This window comes from Centruroides sculpturatus, unplaced genomic scaffold, assembly GCF_000671375.1.
Source record: "Centruroides sculpturatus isolate CEXI.00-Female unplaced genomic scaffold, Cexi_2.0 scaffold345, whole genome shotgun sequence".
Classification (NCBI taxonomy): Eukaryota; Metazoa; Arthropoda; class Arachnida; order Scorpiones; family Buthidae; genus Centruroides; species Centruroides sculpturatus.
The window spans coordinates 202177-215672 of record NW_019384515.1 but is presented as its reverse complement, the minus strand read 5'-3'; the positions used below and the strand labels follow the sequence as shown (position 1 = coordinate 215672).

At 30.6% G+C, this 13496-nt stretch overlaps 1 protein-coding gene across 1 annotated transcript in view; it reads left to right on the top strand.

The window, feature by feature from the left end:
• LOC111622543 (protein SSXT-like) overlaps window positions 1–13496 on the top strand; it is a 63472-nt gene that overhangs the window by 17841 nt on the left and 32135 nt on the right. Inside the window, exons 3-4 of the mRNA XM_023364948.1 lie at window positions 6772–6853; window positions 8032–8161. Coding sequence (XP_023220716.1) covers window positions 6772–6853; window positions 8032–8161 — 212 coding nt within the window. The remainder of the gene's footprint in view (window positions 1–6771; window positions 6854–8031; window positions 8162–13496) is intronic.

The following is a 13496-nucleotide window of genomic DNA, read 5'->3' as shown; positions in this document are numbered from 1 at the left end:
GAATTAACTTGCATTGAACAACTTCCCAGGATTCCAACCAAGATCAATAACATGCTCTGCCTGCATGCATCCATGGACTCATGCAATTCTACGTAAAAAATATTTGCTTGTAAATGGAAGACAGTCTATGGTTGATGGACCATAGACTCATGTCCATTTACAAGCAAGTAGCTAATATTTGAAAGCTATACTTTACTTTCATGAAAACCCCATGGTCTACAAGTTACTACATAACAGTAAAGATGATATAGAGTATAATAATGCACTGGGCATATACACTATCCCAGTTACAAATGAAAGACTTAAATGCCAACTTGTGTGTATAAGTTCCACGAAGAGATTGTTACAATGTAGGCTCAAGGAACACAAGTATGATATTGATAATGATCAACCAACAACTACTTTGATACATTATGCAATGGAATCTGAGGTATCTGTATGGCTAAATGAAGCTAAGATTATAAAACCAGTCTTTGATGAACATTATTTAAGAACCCTTGAAACACTGGAAATCTACAAAGCAATATTTCCAATGTATTATATTTTCATACACTAACCCACAGTAGTTTATAACCCAAAAATTTAAAAAATTGCTAGAATTTAAAATCTTTGCATAACCCACACCAATCCACATCTGAGAAGTAGTGTTGAAAATAGTCTACTTACTTGTATGCACTTTAGATGGTACTGTCTCAAACATTTTTCAGTTTCTTCTGTTTTACTTTTATTATCAGTTGATAGTAGAAATAATCATATTATAAATAAAATTAAAACAAAACAGGAAAAGGAAATATTTAATAAAAAAAAAAAGTTTTAAAGTCAATAATCAATATATCAGTTCACTATAATAATCAATAATATCAGTTTGAGAGTTGATTTTTCCACTCCTTTTTTTCTATTTCCATAGCAAGAAAGAGTAGAAAATCAAGTTATGAAATATTTAATTTTTCAGCTGTATACAAAAACAGTGAATGCATCATCACTGAAGACACAAATCATATGAAATGTTGATTGATGATAACAATTTGTAAACATACCACTGTATTAGAAGGCTTTTAGATATATGTTGATATTTAACTTTTGAAAAAGTGCAGAGATAAGATATGAAATATTATACAGTACGAAACCTGCTATTTTCATACAATCTTCTGTCTTAGAATTTTGATGTCATTCTACTGACACCAATAGTAGACTTTATTTAAATATCTGTTTTCAGAAAAGGGACTTTCTACACTTTCAGAAAATGGAATTAATGTGTAAGCAGAATTCCTTTGTTTCTGTTGTTTTTCCATTGCAATTATTTTGCAAATGGAAACTATGGCTTTGATTATTTTGAAAAAAAAGTGACTTCAGATGTATATGCTTGCATAGTGCAAAGCATTATCCACAGTTTGAAAGGTACTGTACTTTAGCGATTTTTGACTAAGAATGAGCTATTTAATTGCTCTATACTAAATTGTAAGTTGCAAAATTGGAAGATAACTTACTCCATTATGTAATGGAAATCTGCTTTTAAATTGATTTTTTTTTGCTTTACAAATAACCCACAGGTTATCTGCATGAAAGTATGGTGCTATTATAATTCTTGTATTGTATCATGCTATTGTTATATATTATCTAATGTTATCAGAATCAGCATTTATCAAAACATATAAATTAAATAACATTATAAAACTTTTGTTTATTGTAATCAGAAATTTGTTTTTAATTGGACTGCAATTTGAAAAAATTGTAGACCTATAAATTCACTCTGTTGTTCGTCTGTCCATTTGTCTGTCTTTCCTTAATCTTGAGATCAGTGTTAGATAAATGAAATTCAAGACCAGATATGGAAAACTTAGGACCTGATTAACTGTATAAGAACTTCCAATGCAAAATCAAAGTCACGTTATTTCAATTCAAAGATTTTCCCCTGAAAGAAGTTAGATAGATGACCAGCACAACCAGAACAGAAAAGTATTATGTACAGGGGCAAGACACTACAGTACTAATTTGAAGTGGAGAGCATATATTTTAAAATAAATAAATTAAAAATTTGATTAAAAATTGCAGCCTAGCATCATGACGATGTCACAATAAATGTTTGTTGTTATTATATTATTAATGATAAGTTTGAATTTAGATTGTTGGCTAATAACAGTCATTTGATAAAACAGATAATGATGGTTACAAGTTGTGTTGTTCTAATAAAAATGTTAACACAATCAATTTAAATTAAATCATCCAGACATATATAACTCTGATTTCTGGCTCTTGTTACTTTATGTAAAGGCTAGCTGTTTACTGTAGTTGAAGGCTGTTATATTCATTACCATTTAGTTAAAGTACAGTACTGTAAGTACCTACTAACATAATGGAAAAAGCAAGCAAGAAATACCAAAGATTTGTCCTTTAAAGATAAAGTTGAATTGCTATGATAAGTTGCCAAAAACAAATCAGTGCTGCACATTTAAAATTTTTCACAGTTAATTTTGTGCAAGATTTTAAAAAACAGAATTAATATTGAAATGTAAGCAGGAAAAACTAAGAATATGATTCTCAAGAGAAATCAGACTGAAAAAGTAATGAAGTTGAATTTGCTTTAGAGCTTTGGTTTTGTAAATTAATGTTCATGAAAAAATTGCATCCATTAATGGGTCACTAATGCATCATAAAGCAGAAGTAGCTGAAAATATGGGAAAGAAAGATTTTATTCTAGAGAAAACAGAACATTGAGTACAGATGCACATGTGATAGGGCACGGGTTCCCAACCTATGGGTCGTGACCCAGAAGGGGGTCGCGACGGGCTTTCTGTGCGGTCGCCAACTTATACAGTAAACTAAAAAAATATTCACTATAATGCAATTTTTATTTTTAATGGTGTCTTGAAGTTTGAATAATTTCATATATTTTTTTAAAATTAAAATAAGTGTAATCTAGGTATGCTATTCTGTCACAGTTGGTTGAAACATGTGTTGAGAGTTTGAGAGAAATAAATTAAATGTTGAGAATGACATGAGATTGGCGTTAACAAAAACTCTCCCGCGAATTTTGAAACTGGTTAATAACATGCAATTTCAACCATCGCATTAAATTATTAAACAATTTAAAATAAAATTATAGTAAAAAACTAATTTCGTTGTTTTTTTAATTACCTTATTAAAAATGCCTTTTTCAATTGTATCGGGGTCGCGGGACACTTGGCTTTTATAAAAAGGGGTCGCCACCTGAAAAAGGTTGGAAACCGTTGTGATAGGGGAAAAGTTTTGATATGTGTCAGCTGAATTCAGGATAAAGACAGAATAGTCAAAAGTTATTGCTGAATTTTTATTGCAGAATATCTATAGTGCAGATGAAACAACACTTTATTTTTGTGTAATGCCTAATCTTTGTTATATGTTTAAACAAGAAAATGTTAAAAGTATTATAGAATCAGTACAGTATTATAGTTCTTTGCTGTGCTAATATGCAAGTCCAGAAACAAAGACTTCTGATGATTGAATAAAGTAAAAATTCTAGATATTTTAAGGGTGTAATATATTTACTGGTGGATTACTGTTTCAAATTCAATTGTCTGGATAACAATTGATATTTTTAACAACTAATTGGTTAAATGAGTTAAAAAGTTGAAACAGAAAGATTGTTTTATTAGTACTGTAGATAGTTGCATAGCATATGCATATGTTAACTAAATGTGTCATTTAAAAAATATTAAAATGATATACTTTTTTGCAGATACATTATCTGATTCGGTCATGTGACCAAGAAATAATGTGGTAACTGGCTTTTTATCTGCCCTACGCAAGGCTTTATATTTTGCCCCTTAATTTTTTGGGGAAATAGTAATAATAGTAAAACAAAAATGATACAACAATTGTTTATAAATAATTTTTGAAGGAAAATATTACAGTATTACAGTATATTTGACAGCATTTTGTCAGTTTCATTTTGTTGCCACCCTTCATTGCAGGCCTTGTGTCTGTGAACTTCTATAGTTACAGCACTGCCAAAGTATTGTATTTTACTTTATGTAGTAATTTCAGAAGAACTAAATCATAGTCAAAAAACTAATTGATATGACTTCTATTGCCAAAAGCTCAATACACTACATCTTTTGACAATGGTTTGGAATCAAGTATCTAAAAAGACCAATGCTAATTGTTTTTAAAAGAAATTTTAAAATAGGCATGAAGTTGTCTTTTGAAGAGACCATTAATAACACTCCAGATGATATGTCAAAACAAAAATATAAAAACTGGTTAGCAATTGACAAGGAAATTTCAGTGTTTGCTATGATGACTTTATAAGAAATATAATAAATTGTTACTGAAGAAGGCTTTGGAAAATTATCTGACAAAATTAAAGTAAGTAAATATGGAAGATTATCTATATTCTCCAAAAAATGCTCAGGTGCAGAAGTACTGCAAGTACTGTACTCCATTGTAATATACAGTAAAGATGTATTGAGTTTTAAAAACATTATGAATATGAGCATTTTATTAGTGATATATTGTCAAAATGTAGCTGGCAAATAATTCGGATGAACTACTCAAGTAGTAGTTATTATAATTAAAAAATTTTTAGGTTAATTATTAACTTTAATGTTAAACATTTTAATAATTTTAACATGTTAAATTATCTGATTCAGTACAATTAGAATTTCCACTAATTGTTGTCTAATTTCCACCAAATAATGTTATTACTTGTTTGTTGCTATCAGTATAAGTTAGTCCCAATATTATTATAATAAGTAGCACCTACCTATTAGAAATTGAAAAAAAACTAATACTCTGATAAAATATGGGATATGGAGTAATAAATAGAAGTACAGTAAGACCCCGCTTAACGCTGCCTCACTTAACGCTGATTCGATATAACGCAGTCTGCTCAAAGCCTAAAAAAAGCTCAAAATTTATGCTGATTTAAATTATTGTGGAATTTTATTGATTCGTATATAATACGATTATTTACGAACATTAACCAATCAGAAAAAGGTGGCAAAAAGATGTACTTTCTTTAAATCTATGTTTGTTTGGTGCAATTTTGGAAAAATATAACATCATGGATGCCACGGGTAATATTGGCTTTGCTTGGCAAGAATTAACTGATAAATGTACAAACGAAGAGTGGAAGAAGTTATGGCTGAAGGTATCCAAGAATTCTCAATGAGAAGAGCCTATTGCTGTATCGTTAGGTTGACCAAACTCAACCTAATTGATATAGCAGGATTAAGAGATGTAGACGAACAGGATATTCAGGTTTCTGGTGAGAGCCTTACCAACAATGACCTTCGAGAACTGGCAGAACACGGAATTCGTGTGGAACTGGAAAATAGAGATTCTGAAAATGAAGAACCCAAAAAATTTCTCTACAGATTTCCTTAGTAAAAGTTTGGTAAGATAACCAAAATCGTTGATCAAAATGTAGCAAATGATCCAGATTTTGAAAGGAGTGCTAAAGCAAAACGAGGCATTTTGGATATGATCGTCTGTTACCAACATTTACTTAAGGAAAGAAAAAAGCGACAAACGAAATTTCATGACTTTATTGCAAAAAAAACAAGAATTTCAGTAAAGTCAGGACCTTCGTCACAAAAAATGAACTTTACATTTCTGTGTGCATATGTTTATGTGTTATTTAACATATATTATTATATAAATTAGTATAAAAATAACTTAAAATTAAAGTAAAATTTGTTTATTTTTGGATGCGTGTTCCCCTATCCCTATTAACTCTATGTTAAAATGACCTCATTTAATGCTGTTTCGCTTAGCAGTTTGTTGTGTAGGAACGCATCCCCTGCATTAAGCAGGGTCTTACTGTATTATATATTTTTTAGCTGAAACAAAAGTTTTATTCCTCAGTTTTATATACAGTCGAACCCCCTATAACATAGTAGATATGTTCCTGTTTTTATGAATCCATTTTCTATGAGTCCAGCCAATCACAGCCCGGCACATATGCAGTTTACGGACTACGGCTGTTTGAAAGGTTTCTTCCATAAAATTAATCGATTTTAGACTAATTTGACTCAACATTTCCAAAACACGTATAATTTTTTGGGACCAATCCATATAAAGTATGCTGTAAACAAAAAATTGTAGGATTACTTACCGAGTGTGCACCGTTCGAGTACACCATTGCTTAAGCTTGTTTTCGTTGTGGAGCTTGTCATTGAATGGCACTCGTGTGCTTCCTGATAAATTATTTTTTTGTGAAAAATTTGCTGACCTTTGGAGACATCATTAATATAAATATAATTTTTATGGATGTTAAATAATAAATGGTTTTTAATAGGTCTGCTGCTTGTTTAAACTCAACAGTTTGTGCAATATGCACTATTGGTCTAGATTCGACCAATCCTGTCGCGACGTGAGTCAGCGATGACATTTTACTGAATTATATGAGTTTTTTTTAGCATGTTTGTACAAATACAGTCGCAATTTTTTTGCCATGATATAGGAATTTGAACTATAGGAACCCGTGTTATAGGGGGGTCGACTGTACTGTATTTTGATAAGCATTTAACTTTTTTTAAAATTTAATTTTGAATATTTATTATAATAAATCATTAAAGTTTTTGAATTTTGATAAAATATTTTAAAGCTGTTATTTAACTTAGCTAATTTAGTAATGGTAAATTTTAATTTCCCATTAATTTTATTTGTGAAAATTTGAGATATTTTAATAATATTGAAGTAGTAGTTTGATTATCATGTGAATTGAACTATTTAAATTGTAAAGAAAATGTGTAGGAAAAATTATAACTTATATATATTTATTAAATCTAGGTATCAGCAAATACTTCATAGGAATTTAGTATATCTAGCTTCTGTAGCTGATGCTGGACCTAATATTCAAGTACATTTACCAGTAAGTTGAAAATTTATTTTACATAAAATGAATTTATTTATGTATTTAACATTTTTTTATATTGAGAATTAATTAAATTAAATTAATTTGATTTATACAAGTTATCAGTATTGAATTGGTTTTATATTTTGAAATTTGAGTCATATTATTTCAAAACTAGCAGACCCCATCACGTGTTGTTGTGGCTCAAAATGTATCTATTATAAATTTATAACACTTCCCCCATGGGGGGAGTATTGAATTGGTTTTATATTTTGAAATTTGAGTCATATTATTTCAAAACTAGCAGACCCCGTCACGTGTTGTTGTGGCTCAAAATGTATCTATTATAAATTTATAACACTTCCCCCATGGGGGGATTTTTCAAAAAATTTCTTCTTAGTGTACATTCTCTTGACGTACCCCATTAAAATGCGATCAAAAACGCAAAAAACCGCATCTAAAATAGTATAAATAGAAACAGAGTTCTTTACAGTAAGCCTTAATCCCATCCATCTCCCGGGGAGGATTTCGACATGTATATTATATAAAAACACGTGCGTATTCGAATGCAGCGTTGTGTCAAAATTTCAAAGGAATCAGTAGGAACAAACGAACATCACATTTTTATTTATATAAATATATAGAAGATGATCCACTTTAGTTCATTTTCACAGAAAAGCATAATGCCTCACAGAAAAGCAAACTTAGGGCGTTATACCCGTAGCGCCATCTGTTAGACATAAAAGCCTTAACCCTAGATGATGTAATTTAATTTATATGAATGTTTAACGGAATAATATACAGCCTATGTCCACCCTGAAGTTCCATTTAAATATTGATGAAAGAATTTTTTGAAATCGGATGAGTAGTTTCAGAGATTACCTGCTGCAAACAAACTTACATACAAACATTACCTCTTTATAATATTAGTATAGATATTTTACATTCATTTATTCATTCTTATAAATAAATTGTAGCTAAAGACAATATATATAAGTTAGAATTTTTTATTTTATTTCTATAGACTTTGTGATATTATTGTTACTTTATATTGTTATTGATATTAAATTATAGAACTGATTTTTACAAATAAAAAAATTGTTATTATTATCATCATTAACTTGAGTATAATACAATACAATACAATACAAACAATTTTTAAGATAAAAAATTAGATTTATTTATTTATTTTGTAGCCTCCACAAAGCTTTGCTCAAGGTCCTTCTCCTCAAAGTCATATTGTGCCATCAGGTCAACAAGGTCCTCCATCTCAAGGAGAAATGACCCAAATGTCACAGAATCCTTCATCAAATACTGTTGGTCAAGGTAACAGATTATTTAGTAATTATATTTATCAGTTTGTTTATTATACATATTTTAAATATATTAGTTTGAGGCCTCTCTGAATTATATAAATGGGCATTTTTAATAGACAACATTGAATAATAGGTTATAAATTATATTTTGAATGAGCATATTGTAAAATAAAATGTGATAAGATATTAATAAAAATTAATATATAATAAAATTCTAGATAAATGAAAGAATTGTCAATGACATATTTTTATTTTTCAAAACTTTAAAATTTTGAATGAAAATATTATATTAAAACATTTTCTAAAGCTACTTTATAATATAGGGTTATTCAAAAAAGGTAGTATAAAAGTAAAGCTGATATATTCATACCTGAAATAACATATGTGTATTGACAGTAACAGTAATGACATGAAAAGATTGAACAACTCACCAAGTTTCACATACATATTATAAGTGTTTGATGTGGGTCCTGTTGGTGACATGGAAAATGTCAAAGATATTTATACTTATATACAGTAGAGCATCAATTATCCAAGTGTCGATCAATCGAAACTTCAATTAACTGAAAGCTTTCCAGTTAGCAAATTTAAATTTCCTCTAGTGCTGTGGCACTGCAATCTTTGGCTATGTCTTGGGCTACTCCAATATTATTTTTGTTGGTGTGTATTTTAGCTGGCAGCACTGGCACAACCACTGAGGTTGTTTGGAAAATCGATTTTCCGAACAACCCCAGTCCCCAATTGATTTGGATAATCGATGCTCTACTGTACTTATATTTTATACTTAATAAAAACTCACATAGACACTAATACCAGAACTGTTCTGTACAGATGCATCCAAGCATATCCTCTGAAATCAGTTTCATTGTTCTATAGGTGCATTGTTTCAGGTTATCCAGGTGCTGTGGCATTAGGTGCTGTATCAGCCACTAATGGCTGATTTAGAGACACAGGATATATGGTGGAGTGAATTATGCAAAGGTTTTATTTTATTGTATTAATTTTCTGAGGGTATATACCACAGCAGATTATCCTCATGAAATTATAGTATTTAGTTAAAGTTTATTGTTCACAGAGAAATAATTTGTAAGATTTTAACAAAGTTCTTGCTGCAGTACAACAAGTAACTTTATTCCAAAATAATGGTTAATACATTTTAGCAAACTGCAAGATTGCAGAACATCCTCTACATGAAAATGTTAAAAGAAATACAAAATCATTAATCTTATTTTCCTGATTTATGCTGTAGACTGTTTCTTGTTATACATTAAACTGATTTTTAAAAAAAGTATTGGTAATAGTGAATTTAGATGAAGTTAAGTACTGAAAATATTTTTTAAGTGATTGCAAAAGAATGTAACTTTTAAAAAATATTATATTGAACAATATTAAGTTTTTTAGTTTAAACTTGTAGTTTCTTTTAAATTCACATACTCTATAAGATTTGGAAAAAAATTCCAATATATTACTTAATTTGTAGTTCTCAACTAATTTTATGGTTGAGATTTAAATAAGTTAATAATAAAATTTTATATGAGTATTGTTTTGAACACCAAAAATGAATGCAGTATTATCAATAAAAATCAAACAAAACTGACACCATTTTAGATAGAATATACACTAAAACTGTTCAGGGAGCCAAATAGTTTATTAGAAATAGTGCTTTCATTCTCATTGCAAAACATCATCAACTTACAAAACACTATTAAAAGAAAGATAAAAAGTTATATAAAATAAAATAAAGTAAAAGGTAAATTATTACTTCTAACAAGATCAATGGTAAGATTCAACTTATTTACAGGAGGTGTAAATCTTAACTCACATGTAGTAACAACACTGTGTATGCTTGAAAAGTAATTTATCAGCATTTGAATGCAGATTGTATGAATTAATGATTGAATTTCAATGAAATCAACAATTTAATGATTTCATTGATCACTATTTAGTTTGCCAAAAGGACCTGTGCTATATACAAGGTAATTGGAATTTGTATACAAAAGAACAATAACTCAGACTATTTGGTATGGTCAAAACACACAAACCTGGATGTTCCTTTAGGCTAGTTTCAGAATAATCTTTTGTCCTTACATCTTCCAGGGCCAAGTGGATAAAACCACTGAATACTGGTAGTTCACTGATGATTGTGGGTTTACACCTCACAGTTGGATTGGCTATGTGGAATTTTTCAAGTTTTCTTTACATGTATAACATTTAAATAGGGGCCAGTTTCCTAAAGAAAGCCTTCCTGGGAGGCATCTTTTCCTTGGCAAGTGGCCCATGTTACCGTATTTTATCAAACCTAAATCTTTTGTCCCACAATCACTTTGGAATGCACTTTACATAAACTCCTTTACAATAAGAAAATTTAAGCATCATAAACAGTCAGTAATTCCATTGAGGTTATTAAAGCTCTCTCATGAATTACTTTCATTGATACAGATATTCTAACAGTTGTTGACTATGTTAGTTTCCTTTGGTCTAAAAATAAAGGCAGCCATAGCATTAACTAGAAATTTGATTTTTTACAGAGCATATTGGCTTGATTTTATATTTTTAAAAGTACAGTAATACCCTGAACTTACGCGATAGGTGGGACCGAGCGGTAACCGCGTAAGTCGAATTCGCGTAAGTCGGGGTATAATTTCGCATATAAATACATACAAATAATTTTTAATTGGGGCCGGAGACTAAAGAAAACAATAATTTAGAAAAAAATGTTTAATAAAATCTTAGATAATACATATGTATAACAAATTAGGCCTATATTATTTTACAATTTTTCACATTTACTTGATTATTACGCCATAATTTTAACATTGTTTCCATCTCAGCGATAATACTGTGACGTTTACGAATGATGCTTGAATTTAAAGATTGAGCATTTTTCACAGCTTCGAGAATTTTTTCTTTGCCTTTTATAATTGTTCTGACCGACAATTCCGGTAGATCAAACTTCTTTGCCAATTCACAAATTTTCATTTTTGTATCGAAGTCTTTAATAATGGGTACGTTCGTAAAGTCAAACGAGTTAAACGCGTTAGTAACGAATCGTTCGAAAAGTCTAACGAAATAGGAATAACGATGACTTCATTCTCGCTTAACTCGTTCGACTTTACGAACATACCCAATGTTAACTTTACATTCCAAAGATAAAGTTTTTCTTTTCTTGTTTGATGCGGAAGAATTAGTTCTACTTCATTTGGATGACATAGTAGAGTCTTTCGAGTCTCCGTAGATATAACAAACACAGAAATAAATAACACAAAATAAATTGTAGCTATGTGTGGATTCCGCGCGACACACCCGAACATGTAAGTTGAACAATAGTGTGGGGGGAGTGAGTAATCAAGAGTTGCATGGCGCTCAAACAAAAGACGAATCGATGAGATTTGAAAATCGCGTAACTCCGGGTTTGCGTAAGTCGGGGTATTACTGTATAAAATCATGACAGATTAATTAAACCTTATCTAATTCTTATTACATTTGGAGCAATACCTATTACAAACAAGATTGGAGTCCCAATGTGCTCTCTTGCAGGGACTCCAATGGGGCTCCTGATGATATAGTTAAAATTGTTTCTATTTGGGTTGAGGAACCAATTGTAAATAAATATAGGAACACCATTAAACTTATTTGCCACTATATGGATGATACATTATTAATATGGAAGAGCAAAGACTTGATATCATTGACAAAGTCATGTATTAACAATTCCATGGGTATTGGACTCAATATAGATCAAATAGATTTTAGAGAGGTGAACTTTATAGATATTATCATTGCATATTAGGCATTTAACAAAAGTCCATTGGAAGTCTGATAGTGTTAATTCTTATATATGTGGCAATCATTTGATCCCATGTCCCATAAATTGGCAGCCTTCCGTATGCTCATAAAAAAAGGGCTTTTAACACAAGCAATGACAAGCAATGTGTTCACATAAATAACTCAGATAGCAATTGTGCATGGCTTTTCTCTCAGTCATAAAAGGTCTTATTAATTTAAAACTGGTCTTGTGGATTTCAACTCCCTATCAAAATGATCACAATATAAAGAGACAAAATGTGATGATTATAGTGACAGATTCATAGGCACTGGCACATCTATATCATCCATGATAACTCCATAATATAGAATAAATAGCATCTGACTATGTGTCAAATACTTACCAACTTTTATGTAAATTCTGAAAACAGATAAAGATAGAATGAACAAGAGACAAATTAGGAATATATCTGGTCAAGCTCACTAGATGGTAAAATGATTTTTACTATGTTGGTTTGACATGCAGGTTGTTTTACCGTTGAATGAACATTTTAGTTCTAGGAATAAAAACTAGTCATACTAGCACACAGCTTTAATGAAGTGAGCATTGGAATGTGCACTGGAAAAATTATTAAAGGTTTAAGACACCTCCTTGGTTAGGTTGTTGGAGTGATATTCTATTATACACCTTTTGGCAAACTACATACTTGTGATTAACTCCCATGTTCCATAACATTAGATAAGAAGTGAACTTCACTTACTCATTCCTGCAATATGCATTCACACATTGATAAATTACTTTTCAAGTGTGTATAGTGTTAAGATTTACACCAAATGATTGCTGGATTAAATAGGGCTACTTCTCCACTGTTATTGACAAGACTATGTTTTGTCTCTAAAATTGCGCTGCTGTCAATGGCTGCACACCTTAGAGGTATGAAGGAGTACATGTCAGGAGTTGCAATTTGGCACAGAGTATTTGGTGCCCAAATCATGTGTGCATAAAATAAACCAGACTTGTAGCTAGTCAGGTGACCGAGAACCATATAAAATACAAACTGCTGAGACTTTCTATAAACAGATGCAAGGGCAAGTTTTGCACACGCGTTGCTCGTGCTCTCCGAGACATAGTCTCATCCCAAGAATGGCGTCACTGTTTTACTTGTTTTTAATTAATTTCTACATAATTTGTCATTAGAGGCAAGTATTAGCCACCATCTCTTATTAAATTTAATAATTACAGTGGGTGATTGGTTAATGAACAAATCGGATAATGAACACTTTTGCGAAAGATTTTTATGTTCGGACAATGAACACACAATTGGATAATGAACACTCCACAGAACAAACACAAGAAGAAACAATGCAAAATAATGAATACCGATTGCTCTTCCCTTGTCTTCGGGCAACAATTTGAAACTTTTCGGAGTGTGGGAGACATCGACATCGACGCTCAAGCCGGTATATTCCGATCAGATAGTATTCCTCTGAACTTTGAAACTCTCCCTTGTAATTCCAGCCTTTTATTTTTCTGACAAAACAATTCTTTTATGTATTCATGAGACTGTCAGGTAGGCACT